Source organism: Haliotis rufescens, unplaced genomic scaffold, assembly GCF_023055435.1.
Source record: "Haliotis rufescens isolate VD_foot unplaced genomic scaffold, xgHalRufe1.0.p SCAF_27, whole genome shotgun sequence".
NCBI classification, from domain to species: Eukaryota; Metazoa; Mollusca; class Gastropoda; order Lepetellida; family Haliotidae; genus Haliotis; species Haliotis rufescens.
In genome coordinates this window covers 4,618,825-4,644,766 of record NW_025963968.1, presented here as the reverse complement: position 1 = coordinate 4,644,766, position 25,942 = coordinate 4,618,825, and the positions used below count along the sequence as shown (strand labels likewise).

Sequence of the window (25,942 nt, the reverse complement as noted above, 5' to 3'; positions counted from 1 at the left end):
GCGTGTAGGATGACTCCACACCCTGCTACATAAAGATGGTATATTGCAGATTGTGGCATTAAACAACTTCTTTTGAGTAAGAACCTCTTGTAGGGCACATATTCTGACCCGTAATCCCCGTACAGCTGGAGGCTATGACCTACAAACGCGATGTTGTCAACATCTGACATGAGTTAGCTACATAACACAGCAAATACTTCTGGTTGTAGCAGCCACATAGGGTAGCCTTCTGGATAAGGCTCTTCCTTGTCACGCCAATGTGCTGGGTTTGATTCTACAAATGAGCTGAATCACTGTTATATAGATCGGATATAACTGAGTGCAGTGTTAAGTAACAAACAAACTAATGATTGAATACAGAAGTGTGCTGGCAGACCACATTTGGTATTAATCTGGGATTTAGTTGTGGAAAGAAAAAACTGAGTAAGCATGGGCGGATACAGAGGGTGCGCACACCCCCCCTTTTTATTTCGAAAAAAATCTTTATTTCTGTATAAATTACCACCAAAGACAATAAATACATCTTAATTGTGCACCCCCCCCCCCCTTTTAAAAAAAGCTGTATCCGCCCATGGTAAGGATGCACTTACTAATAATGTGCATATCCTAGCCAACGCCAAAAGCACCATCAAGATCTGGGGTAGAATAGGTCTTCAGCTACCCATGCGTGCCGTAAAAGGCAACTATGCTTATCGATAAGAGGCGACAATCTCAATTGCGTGGATCGATGCTCATGATATCAATCACTGGATTGTTTGGTCCAGAGTCACTTGCCTAAAGAGGCACCACTTGTGCTATATTTGCTTAAGTGTGGGCCAGGACCAAGGCCCTACAAACTCTCAGGAGTCAATCTGCCCAACACGGTCACCCATCCAACTACTCTCCGCGACCAACGTTGCTTCACTTCACCCGATTTGTGACCCGTGCACAGTACACAAGAGCACTTGGCTGACACTAGGCTATATGCTACTTACAGCATGTTATCCATCAATAAGCGCTGACACCTGATTTATTTCAAGGCTGTCTTTGAAGATCTGGCATAGAATAGGTCTTCAACAACCCATGCTTGTCTCCCCGTGAAGATCTGGCATAGAATAGGTCTTCAACAACCCATGCTTGTCTCCCCGTGAAGATCCGGCGTAGAATAGGTCTTCAACAACCCATGCTTGTCTCCCCGTGAAGATCCGGGGTAGAATAGGTCTTCAACAACCCATGCTTGCCGTGAAAGGCGACTATGCTCGTCTTAAGAGGTGACTAATGGGATCGTGTGGTCAGGCTCGCTGACTTGGTTGATGCATGTCATCGATCCCAATTACGTGGATCGATGCTTATGTTGTCAATCACTGGATTGTCTGGTCCAGACTCAATTACTTACAGACCGCCATCATATAGCTGGAATATTGCTGAGTGCGGCGTTAAACAACAAACAAACAAAACAAATTATTTCAAGGCTACACATTATTTCCTCCCACCCCACATAACAATATAGTATTCAGGTCGTAAACCACTCATTATTTTCAGTAGACAAAAACAAATCTGTTAATTAGTACTGATGCTTCACATTTAATATTTATTATGGGAATGCAAGCATGTCTCACACCATCACAATTACAGGATCATTCAAGTCTTCATAGCCTGATGGTTCCGGCCTTGATCTGCAGAACAGAGGTCGACGGAGAAAGTGTCACATTAGGGCGCTGCTTTGCATCTGTCGACTTCAGAAATAGTTCCAGTTTGAATAAAGGTGAGGTTGACACAAGAGGGCACTCTTAGGGAGCTATGTCAAACTCTGCACATCGTGACAGACCATGAAATTCATCCAAGTCTGCCTGCCCGAGACGACGAAACTGTAAACATCAAGTGATAGTACTCCTCACAGAAAAGAAGCCTTTGGGAGCTGTAATTTTGAACCAGTTCTCAATACTTCAATTTTGCTACGAATTGTAACTGAATAAAACCGACAATAAAATGTAAAGCGTAAATGTTTTCATCTTGTTCAAGCATGACCAGCTACAAACCTTGGGGACAGTTGAAATACAGTTTCATGGAAAAAGATCATGGAATTTCTTATTGTGAATGAGATCATGATAACGGTCACTCACAATCAGTCACAGAGCTTGACCACCCAATCCAATACTAGTTCACTAAGCCCCAACCGCCTCCGTGGTCTAGTGGTAGAGCGTCCGCCCGGAGAGCGGAAGGTCCGGGGTTCGATCCCCGGCCGCGTCATACCAAAAGACGTTAAAAGATGGTACTTGTTGTTACCCTGTCTGGCACTCGGCATTAAGGGGCTAAAACAAGGACTGGTCGGCTTGGAGTCAGTATACTGTGTCTGAGTGGGGTATTCATGTTAAACTGCCGCATGGTATCTCAGTGAGCTAGCACTATAAATCGGCATCAGTCCGGACTAGTTCAAGCAGCCATACCCACACACGTGCATGCACGTCACTATATAAGTGCAATAATCTTGGATGCGACGTTAAACCCAATTTCACCTCACCTCACCTCACTAAGCCCCCCAAATGTGTGTCCGGGTTCCTGACTGACTGTAATCTGGAGCCTGACACACAACCTTCTTTCTTGTATTTCTCAAGTTCTCACTATCTTGTATTTTATGCCACTAACATGAATGTGTTGCACTAGTCAGTATCGGCTGTCCTTTGAAGGCAGGTAGTCCTGCACCATGACTGGTATATATCTATTTTATGAAAATAAAACCAAACTAGGTATATATACAAAAGCAAGTCTAGCCGGCTCTAGCCAGCCCTATGAAATCAGCATCAGGAAAATTATTTGTTTTAATTGAAGTGGAGAGAAATGTATTATGTAACAAAAGATTTCATAGACTGTTATGTTAGTCAAGAAGGCAGGCTTTCAATGACAATCTACAAATTATTGTTTGTAAAAATTAACAAAAAATAAAAAAATAAAACAAAACAAAAACAACCTTCCCTATTATTGGATTGACCTGCCAGAAAAAGGAAACCCATATTGTTGTTAAAATATTTGGGGGGGGCGTGGGTGCTAACCAACAATGATGTCTCAATCATATTGGTCTCTCTTCTAAAACAGAAAAAATACATGATACATTGTACGTCATTATGTTTGAATGCCTTGATGTCTAAGCAGAGCTTGGAGTTTGAAACATTAAATAAGTCAGACAGCAGAAAACATGACATTCCTGGCCAGGAGATGTCAAACAGGAAGCTTCTTCCAACACTGAATTACGGCCTGCGTTGTGTGACTGGTTAGAACACTGTATATACATCTTTTCAGTGTTGGAAAGAGTCTGATGATAAGAGAATTAATCATCTGCACGTGGCTAACAGTTTGACCACTGTATGGCTGGTGTGATTCACAGTTTGATGGCCAAAAACAGATATGATAAGAAATGTTTTGAAGATGTCTTAATCCAACATGGCCACTGCTATGACTCCGCCTTCTGCTCTGCTTTCTTCTTGCTGTATGTGAAACGCAACTGTGCATTGTGTCCCTCACGATTACGAGAGATTTCAATAGCAAGGAACTGTATCCGTAACCCTGGAAACAAAAAAAGGCAATAATATTATTTGAGGAAAAAACAAAAACGCTGCTTATTAACAAAGACACAATTAAACGCCGAGTGTCTTTCTGCAGCATTTTCAGGAACGTAAACTGTATGGAATTTGGTTCACACAATAATTCACTCAACATGTTTAACTATTTTTATGGCATCATAACACCAATATTTTAAAGGAAATGAAAAGAGCGTCCATAAGTGTCATTATGAAAGATATTCATTGCAAGCCTATTAAAAAATCTCATACTAAAACTGACAATTCATGAGAGTTTTCTACCCTGTTTGACAATTACATAATGTTTAATTACCATGGCTACGGATGAACCCACAGATTGTATTTATACACAAGAACAAATGTAAATGAACATACAATAATATGATCATGACTTACTGACCAGCTAGAGAAAATGTCCTGTCCTCATAGTGTATACTATCTTATCCAAACAATGGTACAAACAAGGCAGAGTGTTTAATTAATCACTGGCCATGGAAATTCTTAACATACAATCTCCCAGACACCTTGCAATGTAGCATAATATCACTTGACACACTCAACTAGAAACTAATTATATTAATAATTTTGTTTACATGTTTCTTTAAAAAGCTTGAAATAGCAATCACAAATGCTGCAATCACAAATGCCAAATTCACCAATCTCATCAAATCCGTCAAAATCATTGTCTTTCTCTCGTTTCAATGGGACAAACTTTTTGTTTGTTGTTTAACGCTGCACTCAGCAATATACCAGCTATATGATGGTAGTCTGTAAATAACCGAGTCTGGACCTGACAATCCAGTGACTGACATCATGAGTATCGATCTACGCAATTGGGATATGATGACATGCATTAACCAAGCCAGCGAGCCTGACCACCCGATCCCGTTAGTTGCCTCTTACGACAAGCATGGGTTGCTGTAGACTTATTCTCTACTCGTATCTTCACAGGTTCAATGTGATAAACGGAAGAGACTTTCCGTAGCCCATGGGAAGTACTGCCATAGAATCTCTTCATAGCAGACCTTCTCATAATTCCACAATAAAAACCTTTCCAAGCCAAGTATGAGGTGAGGTGAAATTGGGTTTAATGTCGCGTCAGAGATTATTGCACTTATATAGCGACGTGCATGCACATGTGTGTGTGTGGCTGCTTGTACTAGTCCGGGCTGATGCCGATTTATAGTGCTAGCCCACTGAGATACCATGCCGCAGTTTAACATAAATACCCAACTCAGACACAGTATACTGACTCCGAGCTGACCAGTCCTTGTTTTAGCCCTTTAATGCCGAGCGCCAGACAGGGTAACAACAAGTACCATCTTTTAACGTCTTTTGGTATGACGCGGCCGGGGATCGAACCCCGGACCTTCCGCTCTCCAGGCGGACGCTCTACCACTAGACCACGGAGGCGGTCCAAGCCAAGTATGAATTTTGTTGAAAGTGTTTTGTCTGCTATGTCTGTGCTGATGAAATGGTGATCTCTTATTGATAAAATCAGCAAACTCCATGAAACATCGTTCACCAGTGTACAATGTGTATGTCTCATGAGTTTGGGGCGGTGCTTCAGATGGAGAGAGAACTTGTGATACTACATCATCAACGTTATTGCTGAAATGTCTTCAGTGGCAGTACCTTTATATCCCAAAAATGTTTGGGTTGACTCCGCTATCACAGGATTTCAGTGTTGTCACGGAATGTCACCTTAGGCCCATCTTCCCAAGGCAAGGGAGTTAACTGACTAAAAGTCCAGTTTCCACCCTTGCCGAACTAGTCTGGAATTTCCAGGTTCCATCGTAGTGTCACCAGTGGCTATTATGAGTTATGTCCCTTTTATGTCCCTCCTATTGACCAATAAGATTCCACTTGTCACACTACACGCATTTGCTTCAAACAAAATGGTGGCTCCCAGTCAAGACAATCCAATCCATAATCAAGATCTATATCATGATAAAATAGGTCACCCTGTGAGGTGCATCAAATGAATTAAGTACCTTGATTAAAAACATGAAAAGATTTTCAAAATATCTGTCGATGCCCAGTTAACGGTACACATGCATTGCAAATCCTGCAGTCGACCGAAATCTGCACGTTGAGATCAATGTTGTCTACGAACCGGGTGTCTACTTTGTTACTTTGATTTTGATTGGACTATGCATAGACACATTCGTCCAGCGAGCGAGCGAGCATGGTTTTACGCCGCTTTTAGCAATATTCCAGCAATATCACGGCGGGGGACACCAGAAATGGGCTTCACACATTGTACCCTTGTCGGGAATCGAACCCGGGTCTTCGGCGTGACGAGCGAACGCTTTAACCACTAGGCTACCCGACCGCCCCCATTCGTCCAGCGAAAATATAACTTCGGAATTCCAGTCTAGTTTCGACAGGGATGGAAACTGGACTTTTATAGTCAGTTAACACCCTTGACTCAGGAAGAAGCCTTAGGCCACACTTTTTTGACATTTTTTACCAGGGTGAATTGGGTTCAAACCCCAGACACAGGATCATGGCAAGCCTAAGGGAGGCAACCTTGCACAACTCAGCCATATGTGCCCCACTCTAAATAATGTACTGTCACTAGTTCTTTGTCGGTGTGTGTCATGTATATTGTGAAAGAGACAACTAGTAACCATGGTTACCCACCTAAGATTGAGTTTTCCTCGGAGTAATCCTTGGCACTGTCAAGGCGTACCAGGGTGCCGTAGTTGTAGTCCTCGGTCTGGCCTTTGAAGGACTCACAGAATGGACGCCATTTCTGGAGATATTGATAGGGATCTTGTTAGTGTTTCAGTGTGAGTGAGGTCTTAGGCTGCTTTCAACAATATTCCATCAATATCAAATAGATCTCATACATCTAACCTATAACGAGAATTAAACCTGGACTTGACATGCATGTCTTACTCAGGATGAGCAAACACCTAACTATTCGGCTACCTAAATCCATTTCTTTCAGACAATTGCCTGGCAGTTGTTTAATGCCGCACTCCGCAATGTTCCAGCTATATGACGGACTGTAAATAATTGTAACAAATGGACCAGACAATCCAGTGATTGAGTCACTGATTCTGATCACATGATCAATTTAGTCGCCTCTTAAGACAAGCATCGGCTGTCGTGGACAGATTCTGAACCTGGAATCCCAATAGGTGCACAATAACCAATAGACTGTACAACAGAGTTTGTGTACTGGACAATGTATATTGCAATACTGTATTCAACGTAATAAGCGCCCAGGCGCTCAGAAATAGGGGACTCTTATTAGAATATTATTTTGGTGGAAAAAACAGAGTTGAAAAATGAATTTCGTGGTTTATGCTGATGGTCTGAACTGTTTATATACGACAGATATATTTTTCCAGAATTTAATTGCCCATAATTAAGGGTGCATATAACACACGCGTGCCTATTATACACGAATATATGAGTCTTGTGTACATTGATCAATCGGAAGGGGTGCTAATTAGGATTGTTCACTTGCCAATATATTAGCAAATATCGCCATGGGCGCTTATTAGAGCGGGGCGCTTATTACGTCGAATACGGTAACCAAAAACATCAGTGTGTAATGACAAGGACTATGTTTTGTTTGTTTGTTCTTATATGACCCAGTTAGCAATATTCAAACAATATAATGTCTGCCTGTAGTCTGTGCCAGACAAACTTGTAATAGGTATAATGTGCAACATCCCATATTGTCAGGGTTACGGTAACACTCAATCACCTAAGTCGTCAACCTAGACCACCCAATCCTGTTTGGTCACTTCCTCCAACAGGCAATAGTGTGGGGGGCCCCATTCCAAAAAATGATCTAAGCACTACGACTTTCGTAAGCCTATGTGAAAGCATATTGGACCATGGGGTCACACGGGGAATGAGTGAGTGAGTGAGGGTGTGTCAGCTTAATGTGAGAGGAAAGCCCCATGTGATGTAGGTGTTTTACATTTACCACTTTTGGTGAAACCCATGTGCACAGGTACGGTGCTGACAAACCTAAACACATAATCAGGGCAGGTTCACACAGGGTACAAGGCCTATCTTCAGTTTAATGACTTGGTTCTTCCAACAATAGTATCATTTAGATCCGACTCGCTTTGTTTTGTAACATTAAATTCATGATCAATAATTGGCTTACCTCTTTTGCCTTTACTGATTTAAGTTCGTCCTCAGCCAAAACATCCACCTTAAAATCAGGGAATTCTTGTCTGAACTTTGTGTAAATGTCGTCATCTTCCCGAGTGAGCTTCAGGATAGACGGGTCCACCGAGGTGATCAGCTGCAAACATAAAACACCATCAGCATCGTTCAACATCAACGCATGAGGCTGGATAAGGGTACCAACAAAACTTCAAAACACTTCAGCCATAACAGTATCCTTACTTCATGCATGTGTTGAAACCTAGATATCAATCAGCACTTCTGAAAACACTCGTTCACATTATTCATGATTATTCCACAGTTTCATTCTCGTTGGACAGAGCTCCTAGGCCACTTTTGTTAATTTATGAGTTTATGGATTCGATGGTCACAAAGTCACAATCAGAAAATGTAATAAACATATTCTAAATAATTTCTTGAACAGTATTTCATCTCAATAATGGCTTCATTGTCACTCTTTGTTGGAATCATGTTCTTTTTGTTGTTAACGCCATACTCAGCAATATTCCAGCTATATGATGGCAGTCTTTAATTAATCGGTCTAGACCAGACAAACCAGTGATTGATATAGTGAGCAATGATCCACCAGGCCAGGGTATGGTAGGGTTGGCGTATTGGCACAAAAATCGTTTTGCAATATATTGCAATACGGTGAGCTGTATTGAGATACATTATAAGTTGTTAACAAATATTAAGGGGTATATGTGTGTGAACCTATGCATCCCAAGCCGTGATGTGAGGGCTATATAGGCAAGCAAGTTAACTAAGGTGTGTTCTTATTGATTTCTCAGCAAGGTATACAAGTATATGAGCAGGCTACATAGAAAATAATGGCTCGCTCATTAACCAATCTGCTTGTCGTAAAAGGCGACTAACAGGATTGGGTGGTCAGGCTCGCTGACTTGGTTGATACATGTCATCAATCCCAATTGCGTGGATCGATGCTCATGATGTCAATCACTGGATTGTCTGGTCCAGACTCGATTATTTTACAGACCGCCGTCATATAGCTGGAATATTGCTGAGTGCCGCGTTAAACAACAAACATTAACCAATCAAAAGATAGTATTTTGATGTAAGGTGAGATAAAGAGCAATGTGTATTGGGGCCTAACTAAATACAAATATTTATACTGTTCAAATAGTACTTCTTCATTCAATAAATCAGACTGCGGAATGAGTAGTATGGATAAATGACTACCTATTACATTATCAATATGGAATGTGTGTGCTGTTTCCACGGTTTAGATAGGAACCCAGTCCATCCACACACCTCAAGATAGTATTAATTCTGTGACTGTATCGGAAAATGTCGATACGCAAGGGTTGTATTGCTGATGGTAATAATGCACACCCCTATGGTATGATGACATACAATCAACTAAGTCACTCAGCCTGACCACTTGAGGGATCAGTTCTAACCCAGAATCCCCCCAGAGTGTGTAAACTTGTGAGTGAGCCACAATTCATCACAGAGTTGTATCCCCTTAGCATACCAGGAACCTATGATTGTGGGTTTCGAATCATGCTTCACCCAAATTATGTTTCTAGTTATGTCAGCATCATACCTATGCTTGTGGGTTTCACCAAAGTTGTAAAATTCTGAAACCCGCATTAGTTTGGACTTTCCTCCAACATGAAGCGTACACCCCATGATATAACTGGAATACTGTTCAAAGTGGTGTTAAACCCAACTCACTCACCCACTCACTAGAAGTTGTGACACTTACATTAAAGTAGGTTTCAGCATGAGCATACGCCTTCACTGCCCACTGCAGCTCCACATCCGGCTGAAACAAGTCATTACAGTTACCATGGTTACAGAACATATACATGCTTCCAGTTCCAGGTGTCACCCATGTACAGCCCTTCATCATAGGACTGTAACAAAATACCTTTATTGTAAATACCCGGCTAATGTAATTGCCACTTTAGCTTTGCAAGAGTCCGATTTGAATGACACGATCATGAAAAAAGACATTCAATCATATTACGATTCTTTCATGATAGAAACAATCATGATCTTTATAGGTTTAGAATGAAGGCGCCTCCATCCTGTCAATGTGGTTCACTCTGGTAGAACTGCTTTCATTATTTTATGACATGTGTTCCACCTCACAAACAAAGGCAGGTTATGGTCACAACATCGTGAAGCACTGTTGATGACATGTTTAAAATTGATCCACCACTAATTCAATACAGCCTGTCAGATCATTCTCTCAAATTCTTTGCTCTGCCCCAAACTCAAAAATTAATCAGCATGTCAATGATTTGTTGGCTTAACTAAGTATCTACTTTTTAATTTGGTCCTATCCTTACCAGTCTCAAAACTGGGGAAAGATTGGTCCTCTTACCTGGTTGACATAGTCCTCAGCCTTTGAGTTAAGAGCCGCGGCAGCCGACTGCATTCCTCCAACACCCTGGATAAACAAGAAGTCAGACATTTTACTTTATAATTTGCAAGTTTCCTTTTATAATCACAACAGTCAGCAGCATCGCAAATAATGGTGTCTTGGTCATGATCAACATACGTCCTGGTAGGCTATGTTTGTTGGTTAACACCACACTCAACAATATAACGGCGGCATCCAATTAGGCCGGACCAGACTATCCAATGATTGACACCATGAGCATCGATTTCCACAATGGGGATACAATGGGGATACAATGACAAGCATCAAGCAAGTCGACGCGGCAGACCTCCCGATCCCGTTAGTCGCCATTACGACAAGCAAGAGGTAGGCTATGGTAAACCGCATGATGACACATTCAGTCAGCTATCAGATCTCTTTAGTCGTTAGCCGTGCCAAATTCCTTACAGTTTAGGTGGGATCCCAGATATACAAGCGTATACAGCATATATCTGAATTTGATAAAGATCGAATTACATTCGGAATCTATTCTTTACTAGTCACATTCACCGCATTATCAGTTTTATTGACATTTTTGTGTTGAATAGTTTCCTTATAATAATTCCAAATACCCACCAGCTCTGATAAACCAGACATGTTGTCTATTTTCTGTTCCGTCCCTCCTTAGTATTCAGTGGTGGATCGTAATCACGAAACGTAGAAAACAGCTCGCACGTTTTCAAACCCGGAAGTGAGGTATCAGTTATCCCCCCTTGGCCATTAAAACACGGACAAGACCGTACGTTTAATCCAGGAGCTACCACAATGTTTCATTAAATGTCCTTGTATCTAAATCAAAAGCATTGAATAAGGATTGCTAAATAGACAATTAAAACCACTTACAGATGTATTCCCATTTCATTCCATGCTTCATGTTTTTATTGTTTTAAACTGGACACATTGTTCATGTTGATAATTATTTGCGATTGTATAAATGTTTAGGAATTGTGTTCAAATGTACAGGAGTTAAGATTTCTTAGAAACAAAGATAAAATTCTTGGTGACAGCTAAATTCTTGTTCATTGTTTACCATCTTTTTTTCAATATATTAACGCAATATACTGCATCATTGTTTGGTGTACTCTTAATGTGACTCGCATATGACACCTTACTATCACAAATGTATATTTCTTCTCTGTATAGCGACATATTTAGGTTACCTGGGTGTCATGCTTCCTTGATGTGACTGGATCTTGTTCCATGCAACAACATAACAGAGTGATAGTTTGGGCTGGGAATAATACCGCTGTAAACAGTAGGTGGAAAGTGAAGCTGAAGGCAGTTTTCACAATCCTGGGATCATAATCGAGGCACATTTTGGATTCATGGCCAGCAGACCCTGTTGTCGATAAGGGATCGATTACTATAGTAATATGGTAATATAGTATTGTTTAATGCCGCTTTTAGCAATTTTCCAGCAATATAACGTATGGAAAAAAAAAGGTGACTAAACTGGATCAGATGGTCAGACTGTCTTGGTTGACAGAGTAAATGTACCCCGATGGTGTGGATTGTTGCTCATGTTTCCAGTGCCTGTCCAGATTCTGTTATTTATTCACCTTAGTGATACCGTTTCAATATTATTGACTGACACTTTGAACAATATTCACTCTCTATTTTGTTCAAGCATCTTGACATGATTATTTAAAAATGTGAAGAGTGAGGGATTCTAGTTTATTATATCTCAACCCATGTTGAGAAAATGCTCATTCACAATGTGTTCCTCAGCTGACTTCTACTTAGATTTACCATCATACAATGAAATATCTTGCACAAGATTTCATTTCCATGGTATCTTGGGAATTTCCTCTATTACTACATGATTTTCAATTTTGTTTCCAAACAGAACAATTGAGTGAGTGAGTATGGTTTTACGCCGCTTTTAGCAATATTCCAGCAATATCATGGCAGGGGGACACCAGAAATGGGCTTCACACATCGTACCCATGTCGGGAATTGAACTCGGGTCTTGGGCGTGATGAGCGAACGCTTTAACCACTAGGCTACCCGACCGCCCCTCCAACAGAACAAAATGAAGACTCATAATTAATATGTAATAGGAGTAGGTACCATTTCAAATGATGGCATCCAGGTTTTCTTGAAGTAATACTTATCGTGAAGTCAGTGAGCCATATAATTAATATAGCCTCAAATAGATAAAAAAAAACTTCTGAAGTGTAGATACACGATACCCAAGATTTCCTGAACCATTAGTGCACCTGACAAGCATGCTGTATATAATCTATAAAGTTAATGTGTAAAAACATTTGACCATACCATAGCAAAGCAAAATGATCAAATCTCCAACATATCTGATCAACAAAGACCATACCTATATTCATCCTGCTCATTTTGTAGGATACTATGAGTGAGTGAGTTGGGTTTAACACTGCCTTGAACAGTATTCCAGTTATATCACGACTTCATGTGTGAGGAAAGCCTGAATTGATGCAGGTTTCAAACATTTATCTCAAACCTAGAAAAATATTCGGGGCAATTCAGGATTCAAACCACAAGTTTTTTTGCGTGCCCAAGGGATGCAACTCTGCACAGCGAATCCACTCCCTGGAGATAATGAACGTGAAATGAAATCTCATAAGGACACTTGGGTGATTACGTCCTGATATCTCGATAGTTTGGATAATTTCTCACGCTATTAGTGTGGTTTGCCTGGTCACCATGGTCACAAGGCACTGTGATCATGCCAAAACACCTGAAATACCACAAAACAAGCACAACGCAAGAATTTACATTATACTGAAACATTTATTCTTCAACATGTCCAACAAAAACACAATAAATGTCAACTTATAAAATCTTGCAATCTTAAGTAAAAAACTGTACAAAAGACTTGTTTTACCATGTATACACTATAAACAGCTGGTCACACACACAAATTATTTCATATAACAATCTAGCACCTCTGTAAAACAGATTGGCACATCGTTGGAACTCTAATGATAATCACAGAGAAACAGCTTGTGATCCAGGTAACCTTTAACCTTCGACACTTTTTCATATAAATTTCCATCATTCTTTTATTATTATTACCATGATTACATTGATATTGTTACAACATATCATTTATCTGTAACTAGAGTGTTGTGTTTAACATCACTTAACACAAACAGTATTTCATATATATCACCAGGTCATCTTAAAGTGGGAGGCAAGTCCAGTGTGAAGGTCATGCATCTGTTGCAACATTGTATATATGTATGACACCATACTGGTACTTCAGAACAAAAACACCAAAGTACCTCATCATGTTGACAATCAAGTGTACCAGGCAGACAGACTAGGTGTTCTGATTCAGTAATTTTGAGAGTACCAAATGACGTAAGAACATTTTCATGATTTTATATATATTTTTCAGAGGACTTTCTTCTATCCTGTTCCATATCATGAACAAATTTGAATAAAACAATTTTGGATGGCAATGTCCTAAAAAATGAGGGAACCTAAAACCCTGTGAGTGCGACATCTGTGCCCTCCTGTTAACTATTTAAACAAGAGGTAAGTAGAAATTCTTATTGACTAGCAGAATGTGGTTGGAAACTGCTTCCACTGTCGACTAGTAGTCTGAAGTCACATTGAGTAAAATTCATTCGGTTGAGGCAGGTCTTTCAATATGGTCAATACTAATCCATTTACTGAAATTCTAGTGGACAGTTTCGGACAAGCAGATTTAAATGTAGTGGCACAGGCTGCCTGCTGGATTTCCTGTCCTTCTCCGTTACATGTACAACCATGGACCCTGAACATAGTAATAAGTGTCCATGGTACAACCAGATGTTTTTACTCTAGCAATATGCAAGTTACAGGAATTCAACTTAACAAAATAGTCCATGTGTCATTTAATACTAACATATGTGTAACAAAATGTTCTGCACTAGCTTCCTGAGATTTAGGGAGATCATACAAAAGTTCAGTTTTTTGGCCTATCACACTGACTGAAACTTGGTACTCATGACTTGTCCACTGGCTGTAAATTGCCACCAATACAGCTAATCAGTTTAACATCTTCCTTTTCTTTCTCTGTCTTGATGTACATGTCCATTTCATCTGCAAATTCATTAGGATCAATTTCAGAAGAGTTGATCACATGTCCATATTTGGCAGATATCTCAGCATCAATTTCATCATTACTTCTGACATCTGGGCTGCTGTCCTCAAGCTTCCTCTTTCTACTTAACGGTGGCCTCAAACACAGTTCTGTTCCACCATGCGCCATGTCAGCCGACTCCCCATTTTCTTCCACAGACAATGGAGAATCAGCAAAGGCTTTTCTCATTAGACTAGCTTTGTATTTAACTATATCTTCAATGTAGTAGCGCAGCCGTGACGGCTTCATGCTCTGAATCCATGGGATACGTTCTGCCATTGCAAGCAAAATATCCTTCATTCTTTTCAGAGTGCCATTACTTTTTGGAAGACGGAGGTGATTTGTCTTGCAAAATGACGACAAACTGACATCAGATTTCTGAAAAGACAACCAGGCAAAGTAGGATGCTATGACAATAATAGCTTCAGGACTTCGCCCACTAATGAGCCAACATTTATCACATATCTGCATGAGTTTTTGGGTCCTTTCAATAACCCCTCTATCAAAATTTGCTTTCTGCAGCGTGTGGGCTGTGAGTTGACCTATGCTCCATCTTGGCATCTCAATCTTCATTATCTGTTTCATACGCCTCAACATCAATATAAAATTATTGATGGGGAGTTTTCTTGTGCTCGTCATTTCCCTTGCAGTGATTGGATACTCGTGTCGGCGTAAAACAATATACATACAGCAGGCACCCAAAGATTCCTTGAACTGTTTCGATCTGTTTCTAACCTCCATATCTGGGTGTTTACAAGCGTCGGCATGTATCAACATTCCTTCCTCCTTCAAGGAACTGCTGACACCCATTGCATTGCATATACAGGTTATTTCCTCGACACCAACCGGACTGACAAATTCAGTTTTCTTATCGGCGTCTCTCTTCGCAGCGAGTATACTTGCGCTTGCCCCTGTCGGCAAGGCACCGAGTGACGGAGCGTTGAAGTAACAATCGGAACTATCCTCGAAAGTTTGGTCAGACACAACCAAACCACACTCGGAACAAATGGATTGTTCGTGTGCTCCTATCTTATCTTTAATGACAGCATCTTCTCCACAGAATGGGCATGACATTGTCTGGCGTTAGAGCCAACCGCAGATACTTGTTGAGTACGACACCCCACACGGCTTGACGGAAAAGGGTTATGCAAGGGAATTCCGTAAGCTGGTTTTTGGATATCAGTGCGCGTCGTTAACTTCTGTGATATGAAAAGACGGAGCCCAGCATAGAGACAATTTTTCGAGCTTAGCCAGAGGGCGCTCGTTGCACACCACTAGCTCCATGTCAGCGTTTGCCATGCAGACGTTACCTTCTCAGGCGCGACTAGATGTGGCTGTGAGGAGCTTGGCACAGGTGCGACGTCAAACTTCGATTTCCGGGTTTACCCTGAATGTGAGCATTCTTGTCGTCTGCTAGACAGGGAAATGACTTGGTGACACAAATTTACTGTCAACTTTCGCCATGCCCCTTCCCCACACTGTACGCACTCTGAAGCAAGTATGTCTTCGCAACATTTCAAAGAACATGGATCGACTATGGAGTGCAGACTTTGACCGTCTCTTCGCGGATATGCCGCGCCTTTACTATGTTTTGGGCCCATTTGATTACATGAGTGAGTGTTCACTAAGATATTTGGATATTTGTTGATTTTAACGTAGATCTATATGTTACATCATGGTTTGGTGTTTGCTAGACCCGTTGATTCATTAAAGTTGTAAGGATAGTTAGTATTCTGAGTAACTATTCGATTCGGCCTTGATCCAAATTTCCGAAGATATCTTTCAGAATTCGAATTTTGTCATTCATTGAATTTCTTTCTCAATATTATGACTCCTTAGTCAACAAGGTCAAAGACTTGATCTCCAATATGCCTAGAATCCGTCGTAAGTTCAGTAGTAGTAGAAGGCTATAGAGACTTGTCTGAGAAAAGCTAGGTCTGTTAAAAGCTGCAGTGGATCGCACATACAGAGCTCTATATTAAGTAAATGAAAGCAGGTAGAAAAAGAGAATGTCAGAACCTGCAGTTGAAGCAAAAGACAAAAGCCTGTTCTCAAATATAATGTAGAGGCCATAAGATAAGCAGAATATTTCAGTAGCAGTCTGAACTGTGGGGCCTGAGAGGAGCTGGGAGTAGGGTTTGCCCTTGCTGCACGAATTTTGGGGCTGTCATGGCCCCTTGTCTGTTCTAAAGAGTCACAAATGTATTTTGGAAGGTCTTCATTGCATAAGAATCAAATGATGTCTTTAATGCAAACACAATTCCTGTGTTCTATAGGTGATATTTCTTATTTTTGTATTGTGTTTTAAGGTATAATATCCCGTCAAAAGTGTGTACCATAATTCAATTATAATGACAAATGGCTTGTATCCCAACTGATCTTTGAGTAATGTTAATTGCATGTTAGAAAATATCTGTCAAATATGCTGTTTTTTCCCCTCAAACAGCAGGCAGACTTGCAAAAAGCTTCAGTAGTATAAAATTGACATTCTAGAGCCCAGTCTGAATAGAAGGGTATCAAATAGAAGATTGTCTGTCAAAAGCCTCTGGCTAGCCCAAATCTCTAGGCCTCTTTGAGAACCAAGTCACTCAAAAGCTAAAGCTAAACAAGTGAACAGAGAATATGTGACATGATGATGTTTGTTTACTCATTGTACTCCTTTTTGTTTTCCAGCTTCTGAAATGCTTCAAGAGCTTCTGGATACCTTGTGTGCTGATCACCGAGTAAGAAGGTCACACTTACATCTTCTCCTAACTGGCCGTCTCAAAGAACTGGACTTCAGCAAGTGCTCAAACATGACCAGTATGCTGCATCTTGTCGGCATCAGATGCCAGGTGAAATATTGTACTTTGCTAACTTTATCCATGTGATGTGTGTCTCTTACCCATTATTCTGTAAAGTTGTGTGATAGTCATGTTTTTGTTCCAAATTAGTTAAGGAATCATTTGAACTGGATATTAACCTATGAAATGCTATCATGGTGCATTCATGCGTTGGCACACATGCATTTTACAGGACTCCTATCCCCCATGTTTGTTTTCATGCTAAAACTTACAATTTGAAAAATAGGTGAAAAAACTCATGTATGCAGAAAATATGACTCCGCTTTCTTTCTTTTTTGTCTAAAATGATTAAACCTTGAAATAGAATATCAAAGCAATCCATAAACATAAAAAAAACTGGACATGAACATTTAAAGAAATAACTAAGAAATATCATAACCTTACCTTAATCATTGTTAATGGCTAACACATTCGGTTTTAAATTAAATTTGGAGCTTGTTATAATGTGTTATACTACCTCTAACTTCAAAACACAGTGGGTTTGTCTTCTAATTATTCCTATGTGATTGTTTATGGGGTAAAAATAATATGGCTTGCTGGATTTATGTTAGGATATTTGGATAATCAAAGCACTCGTCTTCACATGATGATCTTCTTCTGATGTGGTAAAATTGTGTAATATATGCAGACATCCTACTCCAGGGATAACCTCCTTGGTGTTTATTATTTACCAGATTCAGATTCCTTTTTTTATTCATATTTTGCAGAAGCTGACAAAGCTAGACCTCTCCAACTGCAGCGTAGCCACCCAAACTGTTCTGTGCAGTATTTTCCAAAGTCTTCCTTTGCTTAGCTGGCTGAATCTACGCCAGACGAAGACAAATGACCAGGTTCTAACCACGATTCTGTCTTCGTGCAAGAAACTACAGCACCTGAACCTATTTGCCTGTCCGGTCACTGATCGAGGAATCGCCAACATTTTCCAGGAACTTCAGAACGGTAATGGTGCATCAAATATGAAGCAGAAGAGTAACTGCATTGCTAGTGGTGCAAGTCTGAAGTACCTGAATATCAGTGCCACGAAGATCAGCAGTAAGGGAGCCATCATGATCCTAAATATGTGTCCAAATCTCCATGTTCTCCTGTATGCAGATGTTATTGATGCTGTGGCTCAGACATGCAACTCAGGAGACAATGAAGACACTCTCAAGCTCCGGACACTCAATGCCAGTGCACTCAAATGCAGGGAGGTCAGTCCGGAATCTGTACAGCTTGCTGTCTTACGCTGCCCCTTCGTCACAGAAATTAATTTTTACCAAAATGCAAATGATTCAACTTTACAGTATCTGAAAGAATTAAAGCATTTAAATACCTTGGAAATAACAAGTGACCAATGGGGAGATGTGACATTCTTTGATGGTCTGAAACCTCTCTTCACATCAATAGGACCCAACATTCGATCCCTTGGTCTGTATGACATCAAAGATCTTGACATTGGCCAACTTGGCGTTCTTTGTCCGAACTTAAGACGACTTAAATGTGTCATGGCAGTGTTTAACTCTGTGGCATTTATTGACACTCCATTATCAGGAAAGGATCTGAAATCTATCTATAGAGATCTGGACAATCTCATGGTTGTGATTGGAAATGATAGCACCAACTTTAGTGCATCCATGTTTGAACAAATTTTAGAAAACGCAACCAGTCTCTCTGAGCTTCACCTGATCAATGTTCAGTGCATGTGCACTGATCTGCTCCTCTGTATCCTAGAGAAGCATGGTATGCAATCTCTGTCTTCCTTGACTCTGGAGTCCTGCAATAGACTCAGTGGGGATGCAATATCAAGACTGATCTGTTGTGAGAACCCATTACGTGCTCTGTGTCTGAGGAACTGCCAAGATACCTCCCAACAAGATGTTGATGGTTTCAGGAAATATGTGAAAAAGCACAACCTCCAGTTGTCCATCGTCTGGGAGTAAATATCATGGATAGGAGTGAACGAATGCTGTTTTATGCTGTAGTATTCCAGCTGATATATAGTATGGAATAATGAATCAGTCCATAGTACGACAGTAGCATGTGTAGCCCATCGAGATCAAGGGGTGTTCGGGTAGCCGTTCGCTTGTGACGCTGAAGACCCGGGTTCAATTCCTGACATGGGTACAATGTGTGAAGCCCATTTCTAGTGTTCTCCGCTGTGATATTGCTGGAATTTTGCTTAAACCAGCGTAAAACCTCACTCACACACTCCCATTGAGATCAAGTGGGCGTTTTACACCACAATATTTATTATTAACATAATTCTTTTACACTAATAATGCTGGGTTTTGTTGTGTATTACATTTTTTATAAATGTTAGTTCCAGAAACATGTTATTTCAATCGGAACTCCATTTTTTGATAATATTTATGTATGCTTGATATATATGTTTGGAAATAGAAATTAACATGATCAAGTGATAGTTATCATTATGTATAAGAATGCTAACTCTATTACATCCTAAGCCATAAATTCCTGTTTAAGCTTTTATCACACCATAAACCTTTTTAGGTTTTCATGGTATTTGACATACTTCTGACGCCACTTCTACCACTGCCATTCTGTGTAAAGGTCTGCTCTCTCTTGGTGTAGTTAGCTGATCTGTCTTGTTGGACTGGTGCACGAGAAGAGTCCCACCAGGGTGCCATTAGGACCCATAGACTTCAGAAGCTGCAGGGCCTGACTCAACTCTTCAGGCCCTCATTTAAACAACTGTAGGTTATTGCGACAGATAAATCGAAGCATAAATTTACTGAAGGCCATAAGGACCTACACAAATTTGAAACTGGCCCTACTTGCCACGGGCCTACAGACATGCACTTATTTCAAACACTGCCTGGCCATCTCAACAAGCATCTTGGTAGACAAAGGTTTTACTAACTGGTGGTAATTGTCAATGGTAGGATGTGTCGTGGGTCCTGTAGATGGTGACCTTTGGGCTGGTCACACTTGCCAGTGACTGTGGCCATGGTGCCAAACCCAGACTAAACAGAGCCCTAAACCTGGCCCTCTGCTCCTCTGTAAGCAAGTTGAGGAGGTTCCCAAGGACCCTCCAATGAAGGAGAACAGCCACAGAGTTCACCGGGTACATAGTGAAGTTGTTGGGAACCCCAAGGGCCAGCTTGTGAGAGAACTCTCTCATCCGGGTAAGACCACTTGGGGAAATGGGATATTCCTCCAATAGGTCAGAGCCATTTAAATGATCTACCAGGTCCTCAGGAGTAGATCCGGGACCGAAGATCTGTTTGGCCAGCCAGATCAGTGCTGTCTGGGCCTGAACCAGACGCTTCACCTCTGTTTGTCCCTCATCAAAGCACTGGGGCAAGACTCATCAGGTGTTGCCTGAGATGCCTTGTCCGTTTGGAGCACCCCACCACGAAGCAAGGTGAGCCCTGTGCTGACTGGGATACCGAGGTGGTTTGGACATGGTCTTGTGTCAACACTGGCTTGCGGTTCCTGATGGGCTTTCCAGGGTTAGTCGGGGCTAATGAGGTCCCCAACCCCAACCTGTCCGAGGAAGTGACAGATATTCTTCGCTGTACAGGCTTATCTTCCATGATGGTCCCCTCTGGCTTCTGTCCATGGTGGTACAGGTGTAGGTCACCACGTCCTGGGGACCGCCCTCTTCTGTAAGTGATAGCCTGGATTCGTTGGGGGGACCTTCCCTTTCTTGGACTGTGTTAATGATGAGGTCCTTGAGATTGTTCTCTTGTAGGGGTGCATCTTCCCAGGGAACGAGGCCTCTGAATGACCCTTGACCAGGACACTCATGTTGAGGATGCCTTGAGGGCGAACGTGAGCGGGCACGGTGTCCCAAGCAATCGCGTCTCCGGATGATGTTGTTGCTTGGTTGTGGTTTTGTTTTGTTTTTTGTCTAAAGGTGCCTGCAAGAGTGGAAAACTATATATTAACCCTTCCATCATTTAAGTATGTGCATGGGGAGACCATGCATACAGTTTCAGTTATCGAGACAGTAGTCACAGAAGTAAGAGTCCATTGTTTTAGACTCTTCCTCCATGACCTCCACACACTCGCCATGATACCATTCAGCACAACCATCACAAGCGATCATTGGTGTACTGTGGTAGGGTTTCTGGCACTTACAGTATAAGATGTCAGTCTCTTTTTGGCCGACATCCGACTGGTATTCCACTTGTGAATCCTTTGTCATCCCCTTTTTGGACTCAAACTTGGCTTTTGCCCACAACGCCCATGCTGTAATTTTCCTATCCCGTCTGGTGGACAGACTCTCGGTTCCTGTATCGGAAGGTAAACGGGGGGTGTTCGTTTCTTGACAGTTAGAAAGGGACCCTTCCATATAGGATGCAACTTTTTGCACTTCCCTACCTTCACAGCGGTGTCCATGACATACACCAAATCTCCTTTAATTGGTTTTCAAGTCATAATCCCTCTTCATTCTTTGTAAGGCTGTTCGGAGATTAGACCTAGCCATCTCATGTGCCTCCTGGATTGCGTTCTGTAAGGAATTCACATACTTTTGCAGGGAGTTGGATAAATGTTTAATTTGGGAATCTAAACATCAGATCAGCTGGTACATTCACCTCTCTTCCTAGCATCAACTTGTTGGCAGAATATCCTGTCTGTCGGTTTACATATGACCGTATTGCCCCTGCTAGGTATTCATCCCATCCTGCTTGTGACTTCCCTACATGACAGTGTATTATCTGGAGTAAGGTCCTGTTATACCGTTCTACCTGTCCATTAGAAGACGGACGGTAGGGTGTTGTACGGGTTTTGTGAATGTGTAGCAAGGAACATATTAACTTAAAGAGTTCACGCTCAAAATTACGACCTTGGTCCGTATGTAATTGGAACGGATAGCTAAATCGAGAAAGAAACTCATTGACAGCGGCTTGTGCCGTCAACTCTGTCTTTTGATTTGGTAGAGGGATGCACTCAACCCACTTCGTGAATTTGTCTACCATCATCAATATGTACTGATTCCCTTTTTTGCTTAAGGGCAATGGACCAATAAAATCCATGTCCACTCTTTCCATTGGCGCGCCTGCATGGAAATTGGTCATTTTCCCCCTATAGTGTTTAGAGGGTTTCTTGTTCTTACTACATTTCTCACATGTTTGGTCATATTCCTGTGCCTCTTGAGAGCATCAGTACCACTAATACCGGGACCTTAGTCTCTCTCTTGTCTTTGAGATTCCCATATGGCCTGCTGCGGGAATATCATAGACATGCTTCAACACTTCTTGCTGGAGGGTTTGTGGAACAAGAAGCAGCTTGTTGTTGGAGTCCTGATTACTCTCTCAGACCACCAGACGACGTGATATCGTGAGAATAATTCTTTGTCTATCCAGTAGGACTTGGTTGCTTGGCTTGCTAGAAATATTTCTTGTTCAGATGGTAATGTTTTATCATCCAAACATTGATGCAGAAAGGTTAGTTGTTTGTCCTTTCTGCTGTAACTCGTCCAGAGAATATCCAAACATTGGAGTGGAATCCCTCTCTGCAATAATGGTGACTTTCTGAACTTGTACGTCCCTCGGCTCCTGAAATAAATCAAGATTTCCTGTTTGTGTGTCAGTCACCATTACGAGGCGCTGAACACTAACCTCTGGCTTTGGACAGCTCTCCAAACAAGTCTGTAGATCTTGGGTAAAATACATACTTGATGTACCTGGAACATTCCCCCCTGTTGAAAATGTTGCTTGTCTGGTAGTGGAATCCAACAAGAGTTGTCTCACCTTGGCATGAGTGATGCTTCTCCTTGACAAGGGTATGGAATAATCAACATCTTCCTGGAAGGCTCCCCAATTTTTGTGTGCTCTCTTGCCATATTTGCAGCCATTGCATGGGAGTGACAGGGGCTCAACTGCTCCCTGATAATAAGGGCAATTGTCCATCTGCATTGAGGTGCTTGGCTTAATTCCTCAACCCAATGGACGAACTGTCTTTCCGGTGATCTGAACCCTAGTAGCCAGGTGAGACTGCTGGGTCTGTCCTTACTGTGAACGGCCTACCCAACAAATAATGGCAGTACTGTCGGGTAAACGGTATCATGGCAAGCAGCTCCTTGCGCGTGGTGCAGTACCTTCTCTGTTCCGGTGTGAGACTAAAACTGCCGTAACTAATTACTCTCTCGTTCGTTCGTTCGTTCGTTCGTTCGTTCGTTCGTTCGTTCGTTCGGGGATTTAACGTGTGCTTTCCGCATGTAATAAATTACATTTAGCGTACTCTCTCTTGACCATCTTGCACTTGTATCAGTTCCGCTCCAATGGCCCAGTCTGAAGCATCTGTATCCAAGATGAAGTGGTCTTTCTTGTTGGGCAATGCTAACACCGGTGTTGACGTAAGGGCAGCTTTTAACTTTTTGAAGGGACTGCTCTTGTTTTTCCTCCCAGATAAAGGGTTTCTTTCCTGTGACATACATTAACTGGTTTACCTGAATTTCTAGTCCAGACTCGATTATTTACAGACCGCCGTCATATAGCTGGAATATTGCTGATAGCGGCGTTAAACAACAAACAAACCAACCAAAACCTTAAAACCATGTCCACTGTTGTTCCATTTATAGTTAGGATATGGTTTTTCGTGTCAATTTCTGCACTATGTTTCATTAAGAAGTCAAAGCCCAGGATTATCTCATCTATTGGAGCCACATATACAGGCATTTGGAATTGCTTGTCTTGGACCTGCAATGTGACTGGTTTGGTGAGAAAACCCTGCATCTTCAATTCTCGTCCAGCAGCGCATAAGGTGACATCATGGCCCTCCGCTGGTTTATGTTGGAGCTTTTTGAATAATTTGTCAGAGATAATTGTCACCTCTGCTGCGGTATCAATTATGGCCTTTGCCTTTGTGTCCTGGACCAATAGCGGGATGGTAAAAACTGTTTCATGAACACTGCATTGATTGTAACTTCAGGACATGGACATTTGAAGATGTCACAGACTCACAGAAGTTTGTGGTCTGCTAGGACCATTGCAATGAGCAGTGACTTCCTCATGGGCACCTTTAAAGGAATTTGAGAGACCTAGCTGTGGCGCCCTGATTGCAGTTTCCAGCTGGCCTTCACTCCAGTGAGGGGTAGGACTTAGGCCTTTCGACCCACCCCGTTGTAGTTTAACTCCTTCTCCCCGTTCCGTTCCTCTTGAAGTGTTACCCCTTTATCTTTAATCAGGCTTCTCTGAGGACAATTTATCGTAAAGTGTCCCACTTGGCCACACTGGTAACATTCATTGCTGCGACCAGGTGATGTTGCGAGACTAGAGGAACGGGAACGTCTGTTACTAAATCTTCCCATTACTTTGAACAGTATGGTTTCAATCTTGCCGTATCTTGCCTCCAGCTGGTCTATTTTCTTTTCCAGGGTTGGGGTTCTGGAGTTTCTTCCTGGTGACCTTGGGACAGCCCTGACCTGAAACTCTTCACCCTCTTGTTGATCAGATGCCAGATATCTTATATTTCGCTGTTTACCATAGATGGTCTGGTGGGTGTGCTGGAATGCGCGCACAGCATCCATTGCTCTTAGGAAAAAGGATGTAGATTGGCTGCGTATTGACCTGCCTCCATCTGCTCACATCCAAGACAGAAACTCATGATGACTTGTCGCTCAACATAGTCTTCTGGCATTCTGCCAAATGCAACTGTTGTTGACAAGAGTCGTTCTGAACATTTCTCCAGAGACTCATCCTGTTGTTGGCGCATTGTGTTGAATTTTACCTGCACCGTTTCTGGAAGTTCTTGGTGATCATACCACCGTTGAAATTTCTTAATGAGATCCTCAAATGAGATATCAAATCTCGCTCAATACATGAAGCAAAGTATTCGCTCGCTTCGTCCTTCATGCAGAAGTATAACTGGTCCGGTAGCTCCTCAGAATCCCCGTTCTCCGGTTTGGCATAAGTCCTAAACTTCAAGTAAAAAGCCGACCAACGACTCTTTCCATCAACGACCATTGCCCTGGGTACCTTGATTGCCGGGCTGTGTCGGTCCTGTCTTGCATAGCCCTGCCTAGGTTGATGCTGTCTGGCCCTTCCTCGGTTAGGAAACCTGTATTCCTCATCATCAAGCACTGGCTCTATGCAGATCTCCGGTTCTCTGGGACTTGGACGACCATGCTCTTTCTCTGTAACAATCTGTGTGTGTTGTCTGACATTCCCTGCCCCATACTCTTGGTCACTCAGAAATTGCCCAGGATGTATATTCCTTCCTGATTGATTTTCATCCTTCTTGGCTGGGGAATTGTTTGGACTTCATGTGTTGCCTGATATTTATCAATGACAGAAATCAAATTTTGTTGCTGTCTAGTTCGGTCACATTGTATCCGAGATGCTGTTGCCTGTGCAGGCACTTTGGGTCAAACCCCACCATGGATATTCTGGTCTGGGGTTTGGACTGGGCTGCTTACCGGTACCTGTTGTGTCCACTCTTGGCGTTCTGCCAATAGTGTTTGGTTGAATGTACTTCTTTGACGCAACTCTTCCTCATATCGGAGAGCTGCGACTTGAGTAAACACTGGCGGTGAGTATGGTGAGTACTGGTAAGGTGAGTACTGTGCCAGGATGTGGGGATGAGTGCTCGCAACTAGAGGTGGTGGCATACGATTGGCTGTTGCCAGAGTGCTCGCAACCAGTGGTGGTGGTATATGAGTGGGTGTTGCAAGAGTGGTCGCAACACCACCGACAGGTGGTGTTATACGATTGGCTGTTGCAAGAGTGCTCGCAACACCGCCGACTGGTGGTGGTTGATGTAATGGGGTCATTAAACCCCCTAAGCCCCCATACACTGATGAAATACAAGCAGAACCTTGCCCCATATTGACTGAACTTGACATGGCTGGTTGGAGAACGCCAGAGGCTGGTTACACATTGCGGGGCTTCCTATTTCTGGGCTTGTATTACCTCTATTTCTTTTC

At 42.0% G+C, this 25,942-nt stretch overlaps 3 protein-coding genes across 3 annotated transcripts; 1 reads left to right on the top strand and 2 right to left on the bottom strand.

Annotated features, from left to right (window-relative positions):
- Positions 1-2,393: 2,393 nt before the first annotated feature.
- LOC124139367 (protein PBDC1-like) lies at positions 2,394-10,831 on the bottom strand. The gene is made up of 6 exons (XM_046506383.2): positions 10,699-10,831; positions 10,066-10,131; positions 9,442-9,501; positions 7,690-7,830; positions 6,201-6,312; positions 2,394-3,540 (listed from the first exon to the last, which is right to left on the bottom strand). Exons 1-6 carry the CDS (start codon positions 10,717-10,719, stop codon positions 3,428-3,430), a joined length of 513 nt encoding a protein of 170 aa, XP_046362339.2. The 5' UTR covers positions 10,720-10,831; the 3' UTR covers positions 2,394-3,427.
- A 2,037-nt stretch (positions 10,832-12,868) lies between these two features.
- On the bottom strand, positions 12,869-15,444 carry LOC124139368 (transcription factor IIIB 50 kDa subunit-like). Its single transcript, XM_046506384.2, has one exon. It carries the CDS (start codon positions 15,299-15,301, stop codon positions 14,090-14,092), a length of 1,212 nt encoding a protein of 403 aa, XP_046362340.2. The 5' UTR covers positions 15,302-15,444; the 3' UTR covers positions 12,869-14,089.
- A 108-nt stretch (positions 15,445-15,552) lies between these two features.
- LOC124139369 lies at positions 15,553-23,189 on the top strand. Its single transcript, XM_046506385.2, has 3 exons — positions 15,553-15,840; positions 16,901-17,061; positions 17,778-23,189. Exons 1-3 carry the CDS (start codon positions 15,690-15,692, stop codon positions 18,987-18,989), a joined length of 1,524 nt encoding a protein of 507 aa, XP_046362341.2. The 5' UTR covers positions 15,553-15,689; the 3' UTR covers positions 18,990-23,189.
- Positions 23,190-25,942: the final 2,753 nt, after the last annotated feature.

Excerpts from the sequence above, each read along its gene's own strand:
- LOC124139367 (XM_046506383.2), bottom strand. The coding sequence starts at position 10,719 with ATGTCTGGTTTATCAGAGCTG. Across the intron at positions 10,132-10,698 it reads TGTCTGGTTTATCAGAGCTG|GGTGTTGGAGGAATGCAGTC; the intron begins GTGGGTATTTGG and ends TTGTTTATCCAG. Across the intron at positions 3,541-6,200 it reads CGAGGAAAACTCAATCTTAG|GGTTACGGATACAGTTCCTT; the intron begins GTGGGTAACCAT and ends TTTTGTTTCCAG.
- LOC124139368 (XM_046506384.2), bottom strand. The coding sequence starts at position 15,301 with ATGTCATGCCCATTCTGTGGAGAAGATGCTGTCATTAAAGATAAGATA.
- LOC124139369 (XM_046506385.2), top strand. The coding sequence starts at position 15,690 with ATGCCCCTTCCCCACACTGTACGCACTCTGAAGCAAGTATGTCTTCGC. Across the intron at positions 15,841-16,900 it reads GGGCCCATTTGATTACATGA|CTTCTGAAATGCTTCAAGAG; the intron begins GTGAGTGTTCAC and ends TTTGTTTTCCAG. Across the intron at positions 17,062-17,777 it reads TTGTCGGCATCAGATGCCAG|AAGCTGACAAAGCTAGACCT; the intron begins GTGAAATATTGT and ends CATATTTTGCAG.